The following is a 22,526-nucleotide window of genomic DNA, read 5'->3' as shown; positions in this document are numbered from 1 at the left end:
CACACACACACACACATGCCTGCGCAGTCCTGTTGGATAGTTGCACAGCTAAACCTGTTCTTTATAGAGTTTACTGTGTTTTAATCAGTCATGTCCTTTTTCTTCTCCCATGTGGAGTAAGAATAATAAATAAATAAATAAATAAGCAAACAAATAAAACTGGAGAGAAAAAAAGACGACGCTGGCAGGAGCCACAAAGTGTTGGCCGGTGGAAAATCTGATGATGACAGAGGCCCCATTAATACGTGAAGTGAATCCGACCGTGCTTGTCCTACAGCGGTATAAGATACCACAAACAGCTGCTCAGGTGTAAAACATATCACAAAAGTATTTGTCCAAACAAGACTGTTTTTAATTTATATCCACAAATAGAGGAAAAATATAAATGTTCTTACTCGCGATCGCATGTCGCTCTCAGATTATCACCCTGTAAGAAACACTAAACATGTCCATGCTGAGGTGAGGTCTGCTTCAGACAGACACCTTGGCTTGTTTTATGTAAATACCACACTTAAACACTCCTCCTTTAAAGGGCCAGGGCACTTGTAAACCTTGACTGAACCTCGGGCCTCGCTGCTGCCTATAAAACACTGACTGTTTATGGATGCCTGTACCTGCGTCTTTCCACCCGTAAATGCTTTTCTTTGTCCTTGTGGGAGGCAGAGGTAGCGGAGGAAGAGGAGAGAAAGAGGAGTAGATTATGGGTCCTCAACCAGGAAACGTTTGAGGCCACGCCCACATGTTCTCTGTCAGAATCAGAATCAGAAGGTTTTTATTGCCATATGGGTGAACAGGTTCACAGCATTAGGAAATTGCTGCGGTACTTCGTGCTTACAGAAAAAACAAATAAGTATAAAAACTATAAGACAATATACAAGTATACAAATTGCAAATATACAGAGATATTAGAGCTATAACTATAACACAATATTACAAAATTACAAAATATACAGTGCAGAGACTAATTAAAAGATAAAAGAATGTAGACTATATTCCACTAATATGTACATCAGTGCAATCAGACAGGTGCATAGACATAGGGTCATCAGCGTTTGTGGAGGGTGGTGGTAACAGTCTTAGGGTAATTGTTCATGAGTCCAACAGCAGAGGGGAAGAAACTGTTCTTATGGCGGGAGGTTCTGGTCCGTATGGACCGCAGCCTCCTGCCTGAGGGGAGAGGGTCAAAAAGTCTGTGTCCAGGGTGAGAGTGGTCGGCTGTGATCCGACCTGCACGCCCCAGTGTCCTGGAGGTGTACAGGTCCTGGAGAGATGGGAGGTTACAGCCAATCACCTTCTCAGCAGAGTGCACAACGCGCTGTAGTCTCTGTTTGTCCCTAGTGGTGGCTCCAGCGTACCACACAGTGATGGAGGAGGTAAGGATGGACTCAATGATGGCAGTATAGAACTGCACCATGGTCCTTGCTGGCAAGTTGAATTTCTTCAACTGCCGCAGGAAGTACATCCTCTGCTGGGCCTTTTTGATGACAGAGGTGATGGTGGGCTCCCACTTGAGGTCCTGGGTGATGGTAGTTCCCAGGAAGCGAAAAGAGTCCACTGTGGTGATGGGGGTGTCAGTCAGGATGATGGAGGGTAGAGGGGCTGTGTGCTTCCTAAAGTCCACTATAATCTCCACTGTCTTCTGGGCGTTCAGTACCAGGTTATTGTGGCTGCACCAGGACACCAGACGTTTGACCTCCATCCTGTAGGCCGACTCGTCCCCGTCTGAGATGAGTCCGATGAGAGTCATGTCGTCTGCAGAGGTGCAGCAGTTGGTATACAGGGAGAAGAGCAGAGGAGAGAGGACACAGCCCTGAGGAGTGCCAGTGCTGATGGTCCGGGAGTCCGAGACATTCTTCCCCAGCCTCACGTGCTGCTTCCTGTTCATCAGGAAGTCAATGATCCACCTGCAGATGGGATCTGGCACGTTCATCTGGGACAGCTTGTCTTGGAGGAGATCAGGGATGATGGTGTTGAAGGCAGAGCTGAAGTCCACAAACAGGATCCTGGCGTAGGTTCCCTGGGAGTCCAGATGCTGTAGGATGAAGTGCAGAGTCAGGTTGATGGCGTCGTCCACAGACCTGTTGGCTCTGTAGGCAAACTGCAGGGGGTCCAGAAGGGGGGCTGTGAGGGACTTGAGGTGGGACAGCACCAGACGCTCAAATGACTTCATGACCACAGAAGTCAGTGCCACAGGTCTGTAGTCATTTAGTCCAGTGATCCTTGGCTTCTTGGGGACAGGAACAATGGTAGCGGTTTTAAAGCAGACAGGCACGTGGCAAGCCTCCAGTGAGGAGTTGAAGATGTTCGTGAACAATGGGGCAAGCTCGTTAGCACAGTGTCTCAGTGTGGCAGGTGAGACACCATCTGGACCTGGAGCTTTGCGAGCTTTGACACTCCTGAACTGCTTTAGCACCTGGTCCTCCTGAATACAAAAGACTGTGGGGGTGGGGGAGGAGGGGGACTCTGGGGTGGGAGTCCTTGATGATGTGGGCTTCTCTGAGGTGTGGGGAGTGGGGGAGGTTGGGGGGTGAATATTTGTGTTGGCTGTATTGTAGTTGGGACTGGTGGAGGTGTGAAGGCTGCTGAACTGACCATCAAAACGACAATAGAACTCGTTCAGTCTATTTGCAGTTTGTAGGTCGTCTGTGGAGTGGGGGGTTTTAGGCTTGTAGTTGGTAATCTGCCTAAAACTTTTCCATACAGAGGCCGCGTCGTTCTCTGAGATCTGCTGCTGTATATTCTCAGAGTGATGTGATCTAGCAGTGGCCACTTCCTTGCTAAACCTGTACTTGGCCTCTTTGTAGCAGTCTTTGTCCCCACTTTTAAAAGCCTCCCTCTTCTCTATCCACAGCTGCTTCAGTTTGGGAGTAAACCAGGGTTTGTCACTGTGTTGTCGTTTTACTTGTCCGTAGTTTCATTAGGTACTTTGCCATTCATAATGAAACACCAGATGAGTAGAGAGGCATATAGGTTTCTGCAACTAAATTACATTTGAACCTTCCTCTCTAGAGGAAGCATTAAAACCTAAGAGCCTCTTATGGGTGGTTAGAGATCTCAACCCATTACAAATGACAATGGTAGTATAAAAGATGGAACTAGCTTTTCAGGTCTGAAGAGGAAAGTTGCAGAAGTACCTTAAATCTGTATTTATTTTAATGACCAGCAGGGGGCAACTTCTGGTTTTGTGAAAAGGCTTTTGGTTGTATAGACATGTATGGGGAAAACAGCCGTTAGCTTCGTCACTCTGTGATCTGAGTGAGCACTTTCCCGATGACTTCATAGACTCAGTCCCTAGTGTCACGTCACAGTGAAGAGAAAATGAAGTCCACTGAAAATTATATCATTCTAAGAGTCAGAAAAGAGGATTAATCAGGTCCACTTTCAAAACACCAAGATGATGATGGCAGAAATGCTCAGCTCGAGACTTCATAATGGGACTACTACATCCATAAGTCCTGTTTATCATATCGCGCAACACATACCAGTATGTCATACATGGCTCCTGTTGATTCGATTAGGACAAAGCATCCTCATTTTACATGGATTAAATACTTGATTTTCTGTCTATATGGAGAAAAAAATAATAATGCAGTTTTGCTTTTATGGGCGTTTTTCTCACTTTGTAAATGTCCTCAGTGAACAGCTGCCCTCCAGCTTCCTGTAGCCTCCTCCTACTTCTTTCTGCTTTGAATGCTAGTGGACTTCGTGCCATCCGCTTGGTGCCATTGTCATTGTTGAGCCAAAGTTCTTTTAATCACACCACTCCCCCTCATCCCACCGTGATTTACTAGCTCTCCACATCCAGGGGCCTCTGCTCCAGCCAATTGCATTAAAGAGATAAATAACCAGACCAATAAAAGTGTTGTGAGCAGGCCGAATGGGCCCTGGAAAGCACGTTGTCCATTTGGTGCAGTAAGCAATGGTGTCAGGCGGAGGGCTGGGGGGGATCGGAGGAGGGGTGGGGCTTTTAGTGGAAGGTTTTTTAGGGGTGATATTGTGATTGGTGGTGGAGGTGATGTCATGTCATCCATCTTAGGGAGCCACTTCATTAGGCTAATGGAAGGGCTGGACCACTCACTGTTCGCTCCTGTGTGTGTGTGTGTGTGTGTGTGTGTGTGTGTGTGTGTGTGTGTGTGTGTGTGTGTGTGTGTGTGTGGTGTGTGTGTGTGTGTGTGTGTGTGTGTGTGTTTGTCCTTCCATTGATGGCAGCTTCCAAGGCTAAAGTGGTTATGAAGGCTAAAGTGATTTTATTAGCCAGGCACATAGCCCATCACTGCATATGGGCATAAGTGTGTGTCCGTGTGTGTGTGTCTGTGTAGCCATATAGCCGTAAAGGCAGTGTTTCAGGTGTGGGGAGATAATACAGAAAGAAACGCACCTTACTCTTTTGATGTTTTACCTGCAATCACATTCCTTCAGTGACTTGCAAAAAATGTGAAGTGCAGGGAGAATACTCACCGCACTTTAGAGCAATATCAATGAAGGACTTTGATTTGTCACTGCCTTAAATTAGTATGTCACTTCAAATGTTCCTCTTGTGACGAGTGAAGAGGACAAAGGGAAACGCTGTTTGAATTTGCTGCGCCGCTCGACCTCCTCCGTCTGTGTCTCGCGCTTCCTCTCTCCTCTCGCTTCCCATCTCTTTCCCATTGTCAGTTTTTCCACCTGAAGCCCACATGAGTTTCCACATGAAAACCACACGAGCTGCCGTCTGGACTTCTGCTGTATTTACAAGACGTGTTTCCTCTGATTCCAGTCTGCTTTAGTGATTTCTTTAAATTTTTCACATTCCGAGACCTGCCTTTGAATTATTTTGTAACACCGCGGGCTTGCTCGATCATCTCAACTGACCTTTTCTATCTAAAATATCTCTTTTTTTTTTTTAAACAGTTAAATAGTTGATGTTCAATGGTTGGCCTTGATGTGGGTCTGACAAGTCTGTTCTTTTCATGCCTCTAAACACAAGTCGAGATGAATTTGTTTTTTGTGTTTTACAGAGCAAAATCAGTGTAAATTTATCAAAAGCAGCACCACCTTAGAAAACTTCCAGTTTCTCTTCTGTATTTTTATGGCTCTTATCCGTAGCCACCACAAGACATAAACATAAGATTATATTAATCTGTTTACTCACTGTGTTTATAGACTACAATATGAGGTTAAATGTGCTACTCGTGCATCCAGACTTTCACTGTGGAGGTGTTAATGTAAAGGAGTAGCCACACTGTTCCCAGGCTGTGTTGTATGTTTTATTCAAAAGCTAGTTCTCAAGGAAAGTAAATCTTAAAAAAAGATCAGCTAAAGCATATGCTCTCTGCACACATTAAGATGCATAAATGAGACGAAGGGAAGGCTGGTAGCCCTAGCAAGGCACCAGTATCTCCCACATATAGACACCTGCTACCAGAGCAAAGGTGCACGAGCCAAGCTGTTACCTATTAATATTAATTCCTTCAGTATTTGTTTCCGGTGCTGAAAGTCACATGCCACCCTGAACACAAATTAAAATTTTTCCTTTTATTTATATATATTTGTCACCGTGATTGATTCAACTTTTCTGTATGCTGAGATCTAAGGAAGGTGTGGTGTTGTGAGCTCTCCAGATTTATTTGAATCTGATAGACTGAAAAAGTAAATGGAAGAACATTTCAGTTCTCAAACGTGTTTTAGTCTGGACAACACTCCATTCCTTACAAGGGGTTAAATCCATCCATCCATCCATCCATTTTCTGCTGCTTATTGAATTCAGGGTCAATTTTAGGTCATTTGAGTTGTTATTTATGTATTTTATTTGCTGAATATTAATGTTATTGTGTCATTTTTTCATTAGATTGTTTAATATTAAATATTTGTACTTTATATCATAGCTGATGAGAAACTGTTTTTGATGACATTAGAAAAACTTTTTTGTTGCTTATAGTTTTCTATATATTCATATTTGGTAATGATTATTAAGTCATTTGAAAACATTTAAGAGAATAGATATATCTGAATTTAAAGATTTGTTATGGGTTTACTAATTACTTTGTAAATTTACGATAAACTACATATAATTTTTTTTTAATTAAATACTTGAAATATTTTTTAAAGTTTACCAGTGTTTAGCAAATGATTCATAAACATTATTTGTATGGCTATTATAGAGTTGCAGCAGAGTTTTATAAATATTTTTAATGGATAACAAATGCAAAGTGAAACACAGATAAATATTATTAAGGGAGAATGTTATGCAGTTGTAACAACAGTTAGCACAGTGGTTAGTTATTGTTAGTGAGTGCTTTGCAGAGCCTTCCATTATTTCCCAGATGAAATGTTTAACCGGTGAGCTGCTGAAGAGGAATCATTTGTACACAACTGGAGTACAAATAATAATCAAATTCTGCAGGGCAGGATAAGAGAGAGAGGAAAAAGTCAACATGAGTAATGTGAAAATGTCATCAGACTGTATCTCTTTATATATATCATACAGTACAGAATTCACAAAATAATTATTTTATTGCACGATCTAATGACAAAGTAACATAAATTACAACAGTAATAAAAATTAGCAACACAGGTGTCACTTTATTTTTAATAGTAAAACAATTATTAAACTTTAAGTAATGATTAATTGATCATTTATTAATGGCTTTCATAAAGTCTTTCTAGTATCAGCTCAGAGTGAACATTTTTAGCAATTATTAAAGGAGTTTGCTTGTTCTTTTCCCCTTGCTAGTTTGGAACCTTACTTAAAGTAGTAGAAATAACTACTGAATTCTTCATACATACATACATACATACATATATATATATATATATATATATATATATATATATATATATATATGCAGTGCTTCCAGAGCTCTGTTTAAGTGGCCTTTACATTTCAAAGCTCAGTGCATGTTTGGCTTGTGTCGGGGTGTGTGCACTGCACACTGCGGTGGCCTTTAACGCCTGTCCCTGGTGCAGATCGATTTTGTGCCTAGCCAGCAGCCTGCTGCTAACCTTGAGGTAAGTTGGCGTAATGAGATCGCATCTGACGGCATTGACTCACACCTGACAGCACTGACACTCAGCTCCCATCCAGGGAGAGGCACAGACAGGCAGAGTGGGAAAGGGTAGGTCCTTTGTGGTTGGCTGTACCGTTAAAAGCTTTGTTTTGTTCTGCTTTCACTATAATATATGATTTTCTACATTAATTATTACAGATTATGATCGCATTGGTATTTACTTTTAAAATCTTTCACTGGTGACAAAACCAGTGTCCACGTGTCCACGGTCCACAATCACCTGCTATAACATCTCTTTGAAGGAGATTGAAAAGAAAAGCAGGTGTGTTTGGCATTCTACTTCCATGAGAAAGACAAATTTTCAGGATGGACCTCTGTATTATTGAAGCCTGAGCTGCTGCAGCCTCTTAGAGTTCAGTACAGTTGAATTCAGAGTGTAGCTTTGCTGCTGCTGCTCTGTGGGATTTGTCTGTAGGCGGTGCTGGGTTATGCATGACCCTCTGTCTAGCCAGACTTCTGGTAAAAAGCATATTTTCTGGGCCAGATTAAAACCACGGCAGGGCAACTCATGCGCCCTAAGCAATGTGGAATTTGATCTAAAAATAATTAAAATGTAGCTGCCCATCTAAGCCATCAGTGTAATATACCTGCGTACATAATATGGGATGACTCTTTCCTTTAAACCTGTGACAAGCATGCTGAAGCTGATTTCAGGATGCATGTATCAGGCTAAAATTGGATACGATGAGCCTGGGATAACCATTATCTGAGTGGTGGTAATTGAAACAATAATGGGCATGGTAACAGCTTGGCAAATAGCATTGATCCATCATCTAAGATGAGCCCTCTTTGTGCATTAAAAGCATGACTAAATGGCGCAAACTGATATTGCTCTGGGTCATGGCTAGGTCGTGTGGGCTAATTGAAAAAGAAATGAGTAAAATGAGGGTGTTTCGTGGCGTGTGGAAGTGTGATGAGTCTCTCACCTTGCCTCGGTTGGGCTTTGAATGCACAACCTGGGATTTCTGAGGCGAGATTAGCCAAAGACATGATTTTGGCGGAAGCGTGGAATTGGAATTCAGTTTCTGTACATCTATGTACAGATGTAGTTCACTAAGCCACTGGGACCCAGATTGATAGGAATCTAACAGTCCTAGCACCTGAGCAGCTCAGGAGCATCCTCAGCTGCTTACGTCTTAGTCTCAGCCTTGTCTGCACATTCCTCCAGTCTTACTTTCTGCGCTGCAACCTGACCTTGACACGTTTTCTCATCCGCCTGGCATACTGCTTTGCTGATGTCCAACTTTCACAGGGTTGAAGTGGTACTCTGCTTCAGCTAGCCTATAGATTGAGCACTGCTGGGCTGGATGAACACATGGAAAATGAGATCACTGACCTACAGCAAAGGTTAGACTTCAGTAAGCACGAGCACTCAGATGAGGGCTGGTGCAGGAGCTGGGGCTTTAATAAACTGCTGCTGACCATAAGCCTATTGTTTTACTTCTCTCCTCTGGATATCTGTGTGTGTTTGTGTCTGTAATGTAATGTGACTGGAGCCGCAGCCCTCGTTGGGGCTAGCTGTGTTAAGCTGAAATGTTATTATTGATTACACACAGAGGCTGTGATGGAAAAGCAGCAACCGGGGAATGAGCCCAGCTCCAGGTGTGTGCATGCTTATGTATATGTACGCGTGTTCACGTGCATGCAGCAGTTTGTGAATGTGAATGTGAGCCACAGCTGTGCTGTCCATCAGTCTCTTGCTAATCCATTAGGGAAAAAAAAAAGGGGGGCAACAGGAGAGGGAAATAACAAGTGAGAGAGGAAGAAGAGTATTTGAAGTAGAGGTGTAAAGCAACAAAACAATGTTATTGTTGCATTTTTTTTAAATATCTTGTGAGACTCAGTACATCTAGTTTGTTTTGCTTTTCTTGAATTTTTCAGGTAAATATGCTTAAAAATGTGAAGCATTTTTTTTTTCTGTTTTGTTAAATTTACTTTCACCTTGAAAAAGGTCCCTTTTTCAACTTGCTCTCCAGCGCTTTCTGTCCTTACCACATGTAATTACTTAAACATGCAAGCATGTGTACACATATCCAGTATATCCATAAAAATGCATACAGTACTTACATTTACACACATACACAAGCACATGCAAGCTAGGGTTTAATATTTTTCCCGAAAATGACATGAATCAAATCCCGGGAAATGACGAGCCATTTCCCGGGAATCCCGGGAAAAAGTTTATTTATTTTTTTATTTTAATTAGGCCTTCTGTAGCCTGTGTCGGCCTTAACCTATTGTGATATTGTAGAGGTAGCTTTCCAGCTATGTCCTGTTATGCCCAGTAGGGGGCAACGTCGGCTTGATTAACGCAATAAAACCTACATCTCAGCATTTGAGTGCTCGAGCTATGCGGTGTTGTATCGTTCCTCAACACTCCCTTAACAAATATAATTCGAATATTCCTCCATTGTACATGGAATTATACCAAGCTATTTTACAACTGCTGGTGCAAACAATACGGTTCATCTCCACAGCATTGATAAAGGCTCAGCCACGCTGTCGTGGCGACATCTGTTGCGCTATATCTCCACCAGTGGAACGCTGTAATAGTCATTGAAAAGTTAACTACCGTACTACACTATAATATGGCATAACACAGGGCCTTGAGTAATGCACTACGACTTGGTCATTGCCATTCTGGCAACAGCAAATTTATAACACCGTGTCCAGTCCTGTCGCCAGATCTCAGTCTTAAGGGGGGGCTTATGAAATCCAGCGGGGGGGGCACCACTATTATTAGCTTGATTAGTGATATGGCTTGGGTGGGCGGGCCAGGGCGGGCCCATGCGTATCAATGGGCGGGCACGGCCCCCTAGGGCCCGCCCATAGCGACGGGTCTGACCGTGTCTGAGGGTTAAAGTAGGTTCGCTGTGAATCGTCTATTGAAAAACTGGCCAATCCTTATAGCCTAAAAAATATACATTTTACTCAACTCCATTTTAAAAGCGAAATATGTTAAAGTATCTATTTCATGATACTTTCTTCACACATTAGGCCCGCATCCTAATTCATGATTGTTAGTAAGCGGCTGCAAACGAGGAAAAGAAACACTCGAAGTTAAACAGATATTTCTTTATTGTTCAGGACAGGCATATTTTATAGGCTATATAATGCAATATAACAATATATAATAATTATATTAAATTATATAATACAAAATACCTTAGGGTAAACACATTGCCTACAAATTAAAGAGGAAAAAAGTACAACTGTGTAATACCTCTATTAAAACGCTTGAGATGAAGGCTGAAGCCTTAAACGGAGGCTGAACGTGCCTGAAATGAAGAGTAATGCTTTTCGCATTAAACGAACCCTTCTCTCAATATTTCCTTAAATTTAACATTCTGAAGCTTTCTTTTCTTTCTGAAAGTCAAATCGACGCGCGCGACTTTTTTCCCGGTTTCCCGTCTAACGTTCCCGGGAAACGGGAAATGGTTCTGATCGCATTTCCCGGGAATCCCGGATCCCGGGATTAAACCCTAATGCAAGCTCCATTTCACTCTGTCTTTCTGCCTTTCCTTCACAGACACCTGTGGTTACACACACAAGCATATGCTGACCCGCTCTGTCTCTCTCACACACATACACACACACACACACACACACACACACACACACACACACACACACACACACACACACACACACACACACACACCAAGTCTCTCCCATTCTCCACCACAGTCCCTTTATGTGAGGCCTGCCTGGCACCCAACTGTGAGGCACTTTTAATTAGAGCCCTGCTGTTAAGCACAGACCTCCTCCAGTGGTCCCATCCACTTCCCATCACCTCCTTGCTCAGACCCACACACCCTCCATCACACGTGCACCACTGCTGTGCTCCTCTATCTTCCTGTCTTTTGTGGCCTGATGGTGTTAAACACTGTACCCAGAAGGCAAAGAAACTGCATGACCCCTACCCTCGGGATTATAATTTCCTTTAGCCATTTTTTAAGCTTGAATTCTATAAACATTAACATATTAAACAGTGCTTCTACATTTCCAGCTAACTATATCTTTTTGTTTAAGAAAAATTGTAAATATTTACATTTTTTTTGGTGAATTTTAGGATATTTACGGATGGGAGATCTTTGTTCTGTTTGCTCGGTTTGGCTTCTGAATGAAAGTGTTCTTCAGTGTGATGTTGAGGCCTGAAAAATGGCCTTCGAGTGCTATCAGGTTCATAAGAAAGAAAAATATTCAACACATGCCCTCTTGTAACACTGTCAGCTGTGCAGCAATGCTCAAAATATTCCTGGAACTCAAGCTGCTCCATCACACTCATAACCTGCATTCCTCCATTTCCCTTTTCCAGGAAGGCCAAAGCCCTTCAGAAAAAAAAAAGGAAAGAAAAACAGGTCTCTTAGATTCATTGATTCTCTTCAGCATCTGGCTGCTATGATCAAAGGCCTATTGTGTTGGGGGGCTGTTCTCTAAGCTGCTTTCATTAGGAACCTCCATAATCAGGGGTAAGTTGATTAGAACAAAGGGAGGTGGTTGATGCTACGTTAAGCCAGTACTGGAATTTTGAGCTAAACTTCCCAAAGCTTTTGCAGTGTGTGTGTGTGTGTGTGTGCGTGTCTGTCACTCTGTCCCTGCCAGCACAGAGGAGAAGGGGATTATAACCTCACAACATACACATAATGCATGCTAACCTCAGTCAGAAATCTTTCGACTGGGTTAGAGTGCAGCTCCGTTACAGCTTCAGAGGGAAAAACGAAGCCATAAGGAGGTCTGCTTAAAACCCATTAGACCCAGTTTGCCAGCAGTAAATATGCCTCGAAAGGCCACTGTCTGTACATTTGGAGGTAATTTGGAGAAACATTGAGCGCTGCCTCTGTCTGTGACAGCTTGTCTTCAGCTTGATGTGGGAAGACAGGTTGTTTAGGACCGTGGGGATTGAGGGATGGAGAAAGACCAGGGTGTAAGAGGAGGAGGAAGGCTGCAGCTGTTGTTGTGTGTAGTTTAGATTTGGTCTGCTGTGGGTTGGCAGAAATCACAGCAGAGCCAGAGAGGCACCGACAGATATATAGATAGATAATTTCACCTCTTCCTTCCAGCTTCCTCACCTCGCTTTATGTGCTAAAGGCCCCGTTTAAGCCCAGGGATTTAGCATGAAAGGCAGAAACAAAGCACCATCTTGATGCCACCTTGCGTTTCTTCCTTCACCTTCTGTGTAGCAAATGTCGCTGCACTGAGAATCCTTCGCTGTCTGCCTCTGTATCGACCTTTCCTCTTCCTCAGAGGAACAGACAGCCAGCTCCTGCTAGGGCCCTTTTCCCTCTGTTCACGGGGTGGGAGTTTTTATTATGATTGTTTTTAAAGATTTTTTTTCCCCTCTCTCTCTCTCTCTCGCTCTCTGCCCAGGGTTGCAGATATTGCCGAAAGCAGAGAAAAAAAAAAAAAAAGGCAGGGAGGGGAGAGGAAAAAAAAAGGGGGAGAAAGAGAAGTTATTTTGCTGAAGGACATTTGCAGAGGCTGCTTTTAACACCATCACCCCCCCCCCTCTCCTCATTCCTTTTCCTCCATCCCTCCTTAAACACACTTCTCCTCTTTCTGCTCTTTAAATATTGAGAATCACTGCACATTCCTCTGCTCTCTGCCTTTTGATGCTACTGGCCTCCCAACAGCTCACCAGGCGAGATGCATTTGGATGGGCTAAAAGGCTCGGTGTAGCAACACCAACAATCCCCCTCCTCCCACACACACACACACACCCACACACACACACACAACTTTGCCACTCTGCCCTCCCCCCCCTCCAGGCCCCAGGAAACTGGTCGGGGCTATGCTGGTTCCCAAGCTGCACCTCTTACCCGACTCCCCGTGTTCTGTCTGAAGGCCAAGCTCCCTCTCTGGGCTGGCTTTGGCTGCTCATTTCCACAGTAACAGGGGGCAGCTCTCTGTGGACTTGGCTTTTTAGCCTACACTAACATGCATTCACGCAAAAAAACACACACACACCACAAAGCCGAATCAGACTGTAACAGTCACTGTATTCATTACCTTTCACTAATATCCTGCCCAGCTTACACACATCATTGCTGTCCTCAATCTCCTATGATTCATTTATCCTTTTTTTTTTCTTTTACTGGCCGCATTATAGATGCTATTTACAATTTTGCTAACTAGTAGGGTGCAGACGCCTGTGTTGTGGGCCACTCAAAAGCAAACCACTGCCTGAGTTTAGATATGAATAAGAGCTTTTCTTGAATGCTGCATTCCTTAGTGTATGCGGCTATTGTAGTTGTTGTTTCTCTAAAAGGAAAACAGTAAATAGCTGTAAAATAAAGCCAAAGCTGTAAAACTCTAAGTGTATCTGGGCTAACTGTTGGTCAAAGCACAGCTGGAGAAGTCTCTCCCCATCAGAAAGTGAGAGCTGCAGACTGAGATCATAGATGTGTTACTGCTTAACAGTCCACTTTATGGGACTGGCTCTCTTTGTGTTTTAATGAGGAGGCCATGGATGGGTGGAAAGGAGAGGAGAAAGATGGGGGGGGGGGGGGGGGGGGGGGGTTGTAAGGGAAGATGAGTGATTAGAAAAGACTGAGAAAGAATAAAGGATGGAGTGTTTGAAAGAGGTGATCGCAAGGTTTAATGCCCCCTTCTCTCTCCAAGTCTAATTAGGAGTGAAAGAAGGGGTTGCTGGGTCCTCCTTTAAGTGCTGCTTTTAATTTTTCACATCACATGTAGACTTGATGATTCTCTTCTCTTCTCTTCTCTTCTCTCTTCTCTTCTCTTCTCTTCTCTTCTCTTCTCTTCTCTTCTCTTCTCTTCTCTTCTCTTCTCTTCTCTTCTCTTCTCTTCTCTTCTCTTCTCTTCTCTAGTTTAAACCAAATGACCAGTTTGTTTTTCTTTGTTTCATTTTATAGCCTCCAGAAATAAAATCTACACTCTCTCTCCAGGATATTTTAGTTGAGCAGGACATTAAATTGGCAGCAAACTTGGTGCGTGTGTGTGTGTGCGTGTGCACACACATACGTGCGTGTCTCATTCCTCTGAAAAGCGTTTTGAGCCTCCGGTGCACTGGCATGAGATTGGCAGTTTGCTGTGTGCTGATAAAGTCAGCATCTGTGTGTGTGTGCGTGTGTGTTTAAGTGTGCCTGCTGGTGAAAAGGAAGGAGGAAGAAGGAAGGAGTGCAGCCTGGACATCTCAGGAATGTTTTCCTGATAACAAGTTCTTCCAGCGCACCGTGCTCCTGTTGTAGTTTTGTGTGTTTTAATGTGCTCTGTCTGTGTGTGTGTGTGTGTGTGTGTGTGTGTGTGTGTGTGTGTGTGTGTGTGTGTGTGTGTGTGTGTGTGTGTGTGTGTGTGTGTGTGTGTCATGGCAGAGGGCAAGTTTTGCTGCTTTCCAGTTGGCCACAAGTTTCTTTGTAATCAAAGTGGACTGCGGAAACAAGTGTAGCATTAAAGGAATGTTACAGTGCCACTTGGGTCAAAGAGATGTAAATTCTATCATCATATCGGTGAACTGATCGATGAGACTCTCCAGATCTTTACAGATTTTTTTTTTTTTGGGGGGTGGGGTGGAGGTGGGGGTTACACATTCTTGCCCACTGACACACTAAACTGCAATGCTCCTACTCTTCAGTTTAGTAGGAATGACTCCTTGTCCTTGTCCGTGGTGTCCACAGCTGAGTATAATCCCTGACTTAATTCAGTTAAAGCCACAGAGTCAAGCTCAGTTACAGTCCCAGATCAGCCAATGGCATATTGAGTGTTAGCTGCAAGCCTCTTTGCAACCCACCTCGACCCCAGCTCTTCCTTTCATGGTGTGTCTGAGATCCCAGAATAAAGCCATAATCCCCAACTATGAACTGCTGCAGATGTAATTTATAGCTGCAGTTATAACTACAGCGGTCCTAACAGAAATGCAGAGGATCAGCTCCTTTGTATGTTTGAGAATTTTAATCATGTTATCTTTGGTTTCTGGTCTCAGATTTTACTTCTGCATCAAAATGACACACTCACATCAAAAAAAGAAGAAAAAAAAAAAAAACCACACATAGGCACCACACACATTCCTACCTTTGGAGCATGACTCCAGATCACTGCTCATGCCTCATGTGCATCAGTGCATGCTTTGTGCAGCAGCACAGTCGACACTAACTCGTGCGTCCTCTACGCCGCTCTCCCCTCCGCAGGCCGCCTCATTAAACTTTCAGCTGAACAGTTAAAAACTCTTGCCATTCGGTCCCAACTGGCATAAGAGAAGTAAATAAAATTCAGTCTGTCCACTGGGTTTGAAGTCAGATGGAAGGATGGCATTTGCCAACTCAGTCTGCAGCAAAGTGATGCGCTGTGGCCACAGGTGGTGCTTTGTGAGCCCTGATATGAACCTCGCAGTCTGAGATGACCCGGGCGGTGCTGGAATATAAGCAGTCTTTGTTTTTTTTTCTCATTCTGTCTGTCTTATGTCTTTCCTCATCCACAGAAAATCTTGGCGATGGCATCGACTATGGCCAGTGGAAGAAAGAGGATATCGGTGAACTGATCGATGAGACTCTCCAGATCTTTGAGCGCTGTGGAGGACAGTATGCCTATGCAAACATCAAATATATGATACCCACCTATCAGTCCTGCCTGAAGAACTGAGGGAGGGGCTATGAGCTATATCCACTTCTTTAAGATTTGCTTTATCAAGTTACAGCAGCATATTTAAAGTTCTGTTGTTCTGGTCTCATTTCTTTAGCAATTTATTTAGACAACTGATGAGAAGTCCTCGGTGCATACTGACGTTTGTTTCAAAGCCTCTTTTAAAATGTATGAATACATTAAAAATTCTGTTGCATTTAAGTAAAGCTTCACCCAAAAATCTATTTTTTTGTCTTTCAAACACTCACCCACCCCCCACCCCCACCCCCGGTGCTTGATGTGGCCATCTTGGATGTATGTCGGCGGTACAGTGATGAGATTTTTGCTCAGAAAAAAGAGGCATAATCATGAAGTATTTTACATCCTAGATCTGAAACCTGTTCTCTTCACCGCAAAGACCACAAAGATTTGCTCTGAAACGCTGATAACACTGTTTGAGATGCAGAAAATATTGGTTTCAGTAATGCAGTAACTGTGGTGCAGATTTTTTTTTTTTTTTACTGTATTGTACTACTGCACTCATTCTGTCACTAACCCAGCTGGAGACGGAGCCTGTCTGAACGTGCATTTATGTTGGATATCTGAACTCAAATACCCCACAGTGATCACAGCGAACACTTGGTGCATATGCGGGCTTATTTGTTGGTGTTTGTGCATGACGACGTGCCTGCCTCTTGTGTTTATCCGGACCAGCCAGTAATTCAGTAACCAACTCTGTATTATCACACTGTGCTGAATGAAGGTGCGCTCTCTCTCTCTCTCTAGCCACTGTTATAAACTTCTTCACAGACACAGTGGAAGTTTTAGCAGCCATATTTCCCCAAAGCACATACACTCACTGACACATATACATATACAACCCTGTGACCCACAGGGAAAACATAGTGTAATTGATTTCTGAAACTCACAAGGACACTTGCACCATCTCTTATTGTAAGTCATGTCTCCAGCGAAAGCAGCTTTACAGGCCTGCGGAGGAATCTATTCTCGAGCAGAAGACAGGTTCATAATGCTCATATTTCAACCTCAGCACATCCTGAAAGGAACGTTACTGAATAGGTGTTCCACACTGCTGAACTCAGTCGAGCTGCTCCTGCCTTGCGCTTGATCTGTGTAGTGAAAGACGAAAAAGGAGTGCGGAGAGGTTCCCTTTCGAGACAAAGCACATATTTCACCTTAATAACTGCAGCTGCATAGCAAAACAAAGATAGCAAAGGTACAGCCACTTGAGCTGCTTTTAGGGGAGCGGGGTGGGGGTGGTACGATTTCACTCGTGTTTTCACTTAATGAGCATATCGAACTCTGAATAGCCTGCAGTTCTGTCGAACTGTATCAGTGACGCCCCGCTGTCCCGCTTCACCTGTCCAATTTACTGAGCCACAGGCTAGCAGCTGGCCAGCAAAGAGCTTAGAGATAAGAGAACTAGACGAAAGGACAAAGTGAAACATGGTGAACAATTTGTTAAGCTTTTTTTTTTTTTTCTCAAATATTGTTTTTTGGTTTTAGAAATAGCACCTCTCTCGCAGCTTTCCCTCTGTTGTCCCCCAATCTTTGAACACAGTGTCATATGAGCCATATTACACGGGAGCTGCACAGTTGACTTTGCTTTGTCACACTTAAAGGGCCAGGCGATGCGATTACTCTGGCTCAATTAGGCCACATCACAGGCACTAATGGGTACTGAGACCTCTTCGAGAAGAAAGGTGAGAGTGTGGAAGAGAACACCTGAGAATATGTTTAAAAAAAAAAAAAAAGATGCGCACACAAGCAGTCGCGTTTCCATTACTTCAAAGTGTGTTCTGTTCACTTACATTACCATAACCATAACTTCTTCTTTCCTAACCCTAACCTTAAACCACAATTCCACCTTAAAATCTAATCATCTGCATTTTCTGGATTTGCTTACTGTCTCCAAAAGTCCCCACAATGTGAGTGCATAAACACATTTACAACCCCACGATCTGAGTAATACAACCACACGCACACACAATAATGGCAACAAAACAACAAGCAGCTACAACATGCTGTAATTGCTCATGCAAGTAATAGAGTGAAGTGCAAAATGAACAGGAATGGAGGCAGCCATTGAGGTTATTTGCTCTATCAAAAGCATCACCGCATGGCTGGTTCAGACCTACAGGCCAGAAAGACATGCATGACATTACCCGACTTTTTCCCCTTATCTCGTCTTGTTCTCAAGACATGAGGGAGGAAAAAAAAAACAAACCCAAAGGCCGCAGCAACAAATTTAGCACGAAGCTGAAATGATCCTGATCATAATGTGCTGACCCTTCTCACCTAGTCATAATGAGCAATTGATCATCCTGTGACTGCAGGTGCTCCAGCATACACAAAGAAATAAATTGCCACCCATTCGGTATATTTCCTCCAGTCATAGAGCACAGGTTACAACAATCTGCTCCACTTCCTTACAGCAGATATTATCTGTTTCAGATAAGGCAACATTATTATTTTCAGTTGAGAGGATTTCTTCTCTTTTTTTTTTTTTTTTGTCTTTTTTTTGTCTTATTTGGTATTCCTTGTATATTTTGAAAGATTCCACTGATAGCTTGTGGAGTCAGTGGTATTAATCATAAACATGTTACTTAACCACCTCACACCATCCTAATCCTTCTTGTTAATAACTGCATTTGGGAAAAACACCTTATCACTTACAGGTTTCTGCTGTGTTGCATTTAAGGTGTCACAGCATTAACCTCTGAGTGGTTAGCATTCCTGCGCACTTGCCTTCACCCATACTGGGACGGAATGGAATCCTCTAATCCAGCATCTGGTCTGATCGTCACTCTCGGTTGCATCTCAGCTCCAGGGGTCAACCCTAGATGGTGTGGGGCCCACAGCCACTCGCTCAGCTCCAAGATTTATTATTAGCCTAGCAAGCTCAGCCCCTCACAGCAGCTGCCGCCGCCTTGCAGCCAGCAGCAACTCCCACCCGAGGAGCGCATGCAAGCCATTTCACTGTGGGAAACACTGCAGTACGCCAACATGGGACGATATATGCACAGATGTTATGCAGCCACACAGACCAACACAGTTGACTACACAGTCAAGTGGGTACGTGCGTGTCTAGCTTGCACCCCAGCAGCTGCAGGATGAGATGTTTTTTCAGAAGGAACAGTGACGTTCTGAGAGCTGACTCCACGGAGCTCAAGTTTGTCCTTGCGCATCTCCGTCTCGCCACATCATAGTGGTGGCAGGCCAACAAAGGCTTTTATACTGCAGTGAGCTGTGCAACAAAAGCTACACAAACACGCTGATAGCGTTTTGTTGACGGAGAGGAAAAAGGGGATTGAGAAAGGCAGAGAAAAGGCTGAGGAAGGAAGAGGAAGAGGACAATAATGAAGAGGAAAAGGCACCGTGACAATGCTTGTGCTGTCTGTTTGAGAGAGAGAGAGAGCATGCTGAATAAAGAGGAAGACAGGGAGATTGGTTGCACCTGAGCTTGGAGACAGACGGGCAGCCTAAGATGAATCCAGCGCACAGAGAAATGAAGGGAAAGAGAGGCTGTGTGGGCCACGTCAAGATGGATGAATGGAGGGAAGGGGGATGTTGTGTCACCAGGTAGAGAGAGCTGTCTGGCTCCAGCCAGACCTGAGATTTAGGAGCAGTCAGCTGCAGAAAAAAGAAATAAGAGACCGAAGAAGAAACCACTTGTTTGTCTGTTTTTTCCCCTCACAAGTGAAAAACAGAGGAGAATTGAGGCGACAACTGGCACTTAACAACATCACCACGCTCCCTTATCTGAACAAACAAGCTGAATGCGAATACCCCACTTTGTGTGCAACATCTCCTCGTGTTGAAAATCAAATAATTCATCCGTGTGGGTCACACTTAATATGATAAAAAGCTGTGCAGTGGTGTTGCATGTTGTAATGTAACCTGGTGCACACTGAAGGATTGATTAAGCACTCGGGAAGTCTTCATCTGTCTTCCTCTTTATCACTTCCTTCCTCTTTTCTTCTGGTCCCTTTTTCTGATGTCCTGTCTCTCTTACTGCAGTGTTATAGTCTCAAAAGGCAGATTGTTAGAACCAGCAATGAAGGGATTGTGCTGTGCAACAGAAATAAATGCCCCCCGGGGAATGATTCGTCTTGTTCTCGTCTGCCTGGCGGACTCCGTTGCTCATCCAGGGAGCTACTGAGCATGTGCGAAACAGGACAGCACAATGGAGATTTATCTATCTGCCTCTCCATATGCCAGGTGTCTAATTCACAGGCTTAATTCACGAGTGGAGGAATAACGTAAACACTTTGAAGCTCATACTGTTTTGCTCTTGTAGCCCTCCACAAAACTCCCCTTAAATATTAATAAAATCTGATGAAAACACAAAGAAACTCACACTCTGATTTATTGTTTAGGTTTACAAGTGATTCTCTCACCGGTGCTCATGGCTGTCAGTGTGATTCTGTGTGTTTGCGTGTGTTTATATCCCAGACCACACCACGGGATCAATCCTTCTCTTAGCAGATGTGATCAATGAGGATTCTCTGCCTCTCTCCCTCCATCGCTATCCGTCTCCCACTTTCTCTGTTCATCTTTCTCCTCTTCCTCTCCTACAGGTCTTATCACTCACAAACACTCATTTCTTTCCCTGCTACAGTTTGGCAGGCGCTCATAAACAGGCACCAAAAAAAAAAAAGCAAGTAAACAAATACAGGCATCTTCGGTAGGCGCAGGAACGGAGCCACACTGTTAACAATTGGTAGGGACAGATGTAGCATCAGCTGGACTTCTTTAAGCTGTATTGACACCAGTGTGATCTCAACAAGGAATGAAATGAGGAGCGAGCAAATCTGTGAAACGCATTCTCAGCCAGTTCAAGTATCTGTTCCTGTAAAATGGTAAGGAGTGATTTTGTGTGTCATTTCCTCTTGCTGATTGATGATCAGCAGGTTCGAGGTGGGAGTTTGGAGGCAATGTTTTCCCATCACAGCCTACTATCACAAGTAGCTCCAGCTGCCCCCCCTCGTCTGGGTGACAACAGGCAAGCCAACAGGCATTTCCATCACCAGATTGCCAAACCACTGGACCATCTACGCTACAACACCCAAGGTGACCTTTAACAAAATAGAGAATAGTGTATAGCTGAGGCGGGGAGAGTAGAACAGGCTGTTGGAAACACACACGAGCTGGAATGTTGCAGTGTCAGATTGAATTGTGATAGATTTTTTTTCCTCATGCTGCCCCACACTTTAGCAATCCACCAGCTGGCACCCCCCCCCCCCAAAAAAAAAAAAAAGTATAACCTGCAGTGTGTGAATTTCTGATGCATCTAATTTGCAAATTCAACTAATAGCTGCATTAGGTGATTGCAGGCACATACTGCATGGTTTCCTGTCCCTGAATTCTCCAGCCACTTAGAGGCCGCAGATCCAAGCCAGCTAAATCTCAAAACACGCGTTTTGTCCTTTCCTAACCCTATAATGCAGTGAGTAGGCAGATGTCAACTATATGCTGTATAGATGTCTCTGATCCCCTCACTCACATTTGTAATGGATCCCAGGGCAACATGGGGTTGAAGTATTTTGAGCTAGAAAACCCACACAAATGAGACCGCACGCACACCAGTCTAGCTAAGCATATATAAACTACTCCAAAGCACCAGGGTATATATTTGTAGATTAGAGGAATCATTGTAAATGGTTCTGAAAGTTTCTAAGAGTTTGCTATTTAGATATATTCCCAAAGCTGCTGAAAGCAACTATTAGTAAGGACCAAATAAGAACTCATAAGCAAAGAGAAGGTCCCTGCTGGCATGAATGACATCATACTTGGTGAATTCATTTCCTACTAATGTGTGGAGTACCTGACTGACAGGCCACTGCTATGTGTCATAGACTGTAGATAGAAGATGAATGTAGCCACCATGACATTACACATTGATTTGGCATTTGGCCAACACTATTTTGGTCTTTTGAAACAGGATGTGACCATATTTGGGAAAGAGGACCGAGTGGGTCAGATAATGCTATTGCCAGATAGCTAGCTTTTTTATTAACAATTTCCTGTGATATTAATTTCTTGTTAGTTTTGGATAATGAAAAACCCACTTAAATGTATTTACCAGGGAAACCTTCTGTACTTCTCCTTCTCCTTCTGTACAACTGAACGCTGCATAAGACGGAATCAACTTCTCACTCGCAAGAATTCACTAAAGTATACCGTGCTCTACTATTTATTTGAATGCAGCGTAATTCCCCAAATTAACATCTTTCTCAGTTGAACATGAATTCTAAGAGAAATTGAGACCATATGCTCATTATGAAAATCTTAACTGCACCTTTTGAAACATGTTTGGTGTGAACGCGAACCTTCAACATTTCTGGCAGCGAAATGGAGAAGGTTAGCATGTGGGACTGCCCCCTGTTGGCCATTGGAAGGAATAATAAGTCACTTTTACGTTGACTTCACTTTTTCAGACCAAAGGCAATTTCTTGTTTTCAAACTACAGTGTATGCCGAGTGTGAATACATTTTACACAAAAATGAAATAGATACTGTAAATTAACAGAACAGTTGTACCTTGAAATCCAGTGATGTCCCTGACAGCACTTTTAATACAGCCGGTGTTGCTGTTCTCTTATTATACTGTCAGGTAAGATTGAGTCTGATGAGCATTTTGGTTTTGATTAAAATTTAGTCAGATGGTAGAGATGTTTAGCAGCACTGTAAACACATTTTAGTAGCTCAGAGTTGCTCAAAACAGCATTTTCAGTGATGCAGCTCCAATTCATTCATTAATGAATTTTCCACCATTTAATTTTTTTTTTTTTTCTTGGTAAATTATGGCTGCATTTTTGGAAAAACTCATGCAGGAAGAGGCAAGTTACCTCTCAGCGTTAAGAGCTATTTTTACTGGTAA

At 43.3% G+C, this 22,526-nt stretch overlaps 1 protein-coding gene across 1 annotated transcript in view; it reads left to right on the top strand.

Annotated features, from left to right (window-relative positions):
* The window catches only part of pacrg (PARK2 co-regulated), a 148,391-nt gene extending 132,559 nt beyond the window's left edge, over positions 1–15,832 (top strand). Inside the window, exon 5 of the mRNA XM_030719370.1 lies at positions 15,484–15,832. Within this exon, the coding sequence (XP_030575230.1) occupies positions 15,484–15,644 (161 nt within the window). The 3' untranslated portion in view covers positions 15,645–15,832. The remainder of the gene's footprint in view (positions 1–15,483) is intronic.
* The last annotated feature ends 6,694 nt before the right edge of the window (positions 15,833–22,526 follow it).

Source organism: Archocentrus centrarchus, chromosome 22, assembly GCF_007364275.1.
Source record: "Archocentrus centrarchus isolate MPI-CPG fArcCen1 chromosome 22, fArcCen1, whole genome shotgun sequence".
NCBI classification, from domain to species: domain Eukaryota; kingdom Metazoa; phylum Chordata; class Actinopteri; order Cichliformes; family Cichlidae; genus Archocentrus; species Archocentrus centrarchus.
This window is presented reverse-complemented; position numbering and strand designations above follow the sequence as displayed.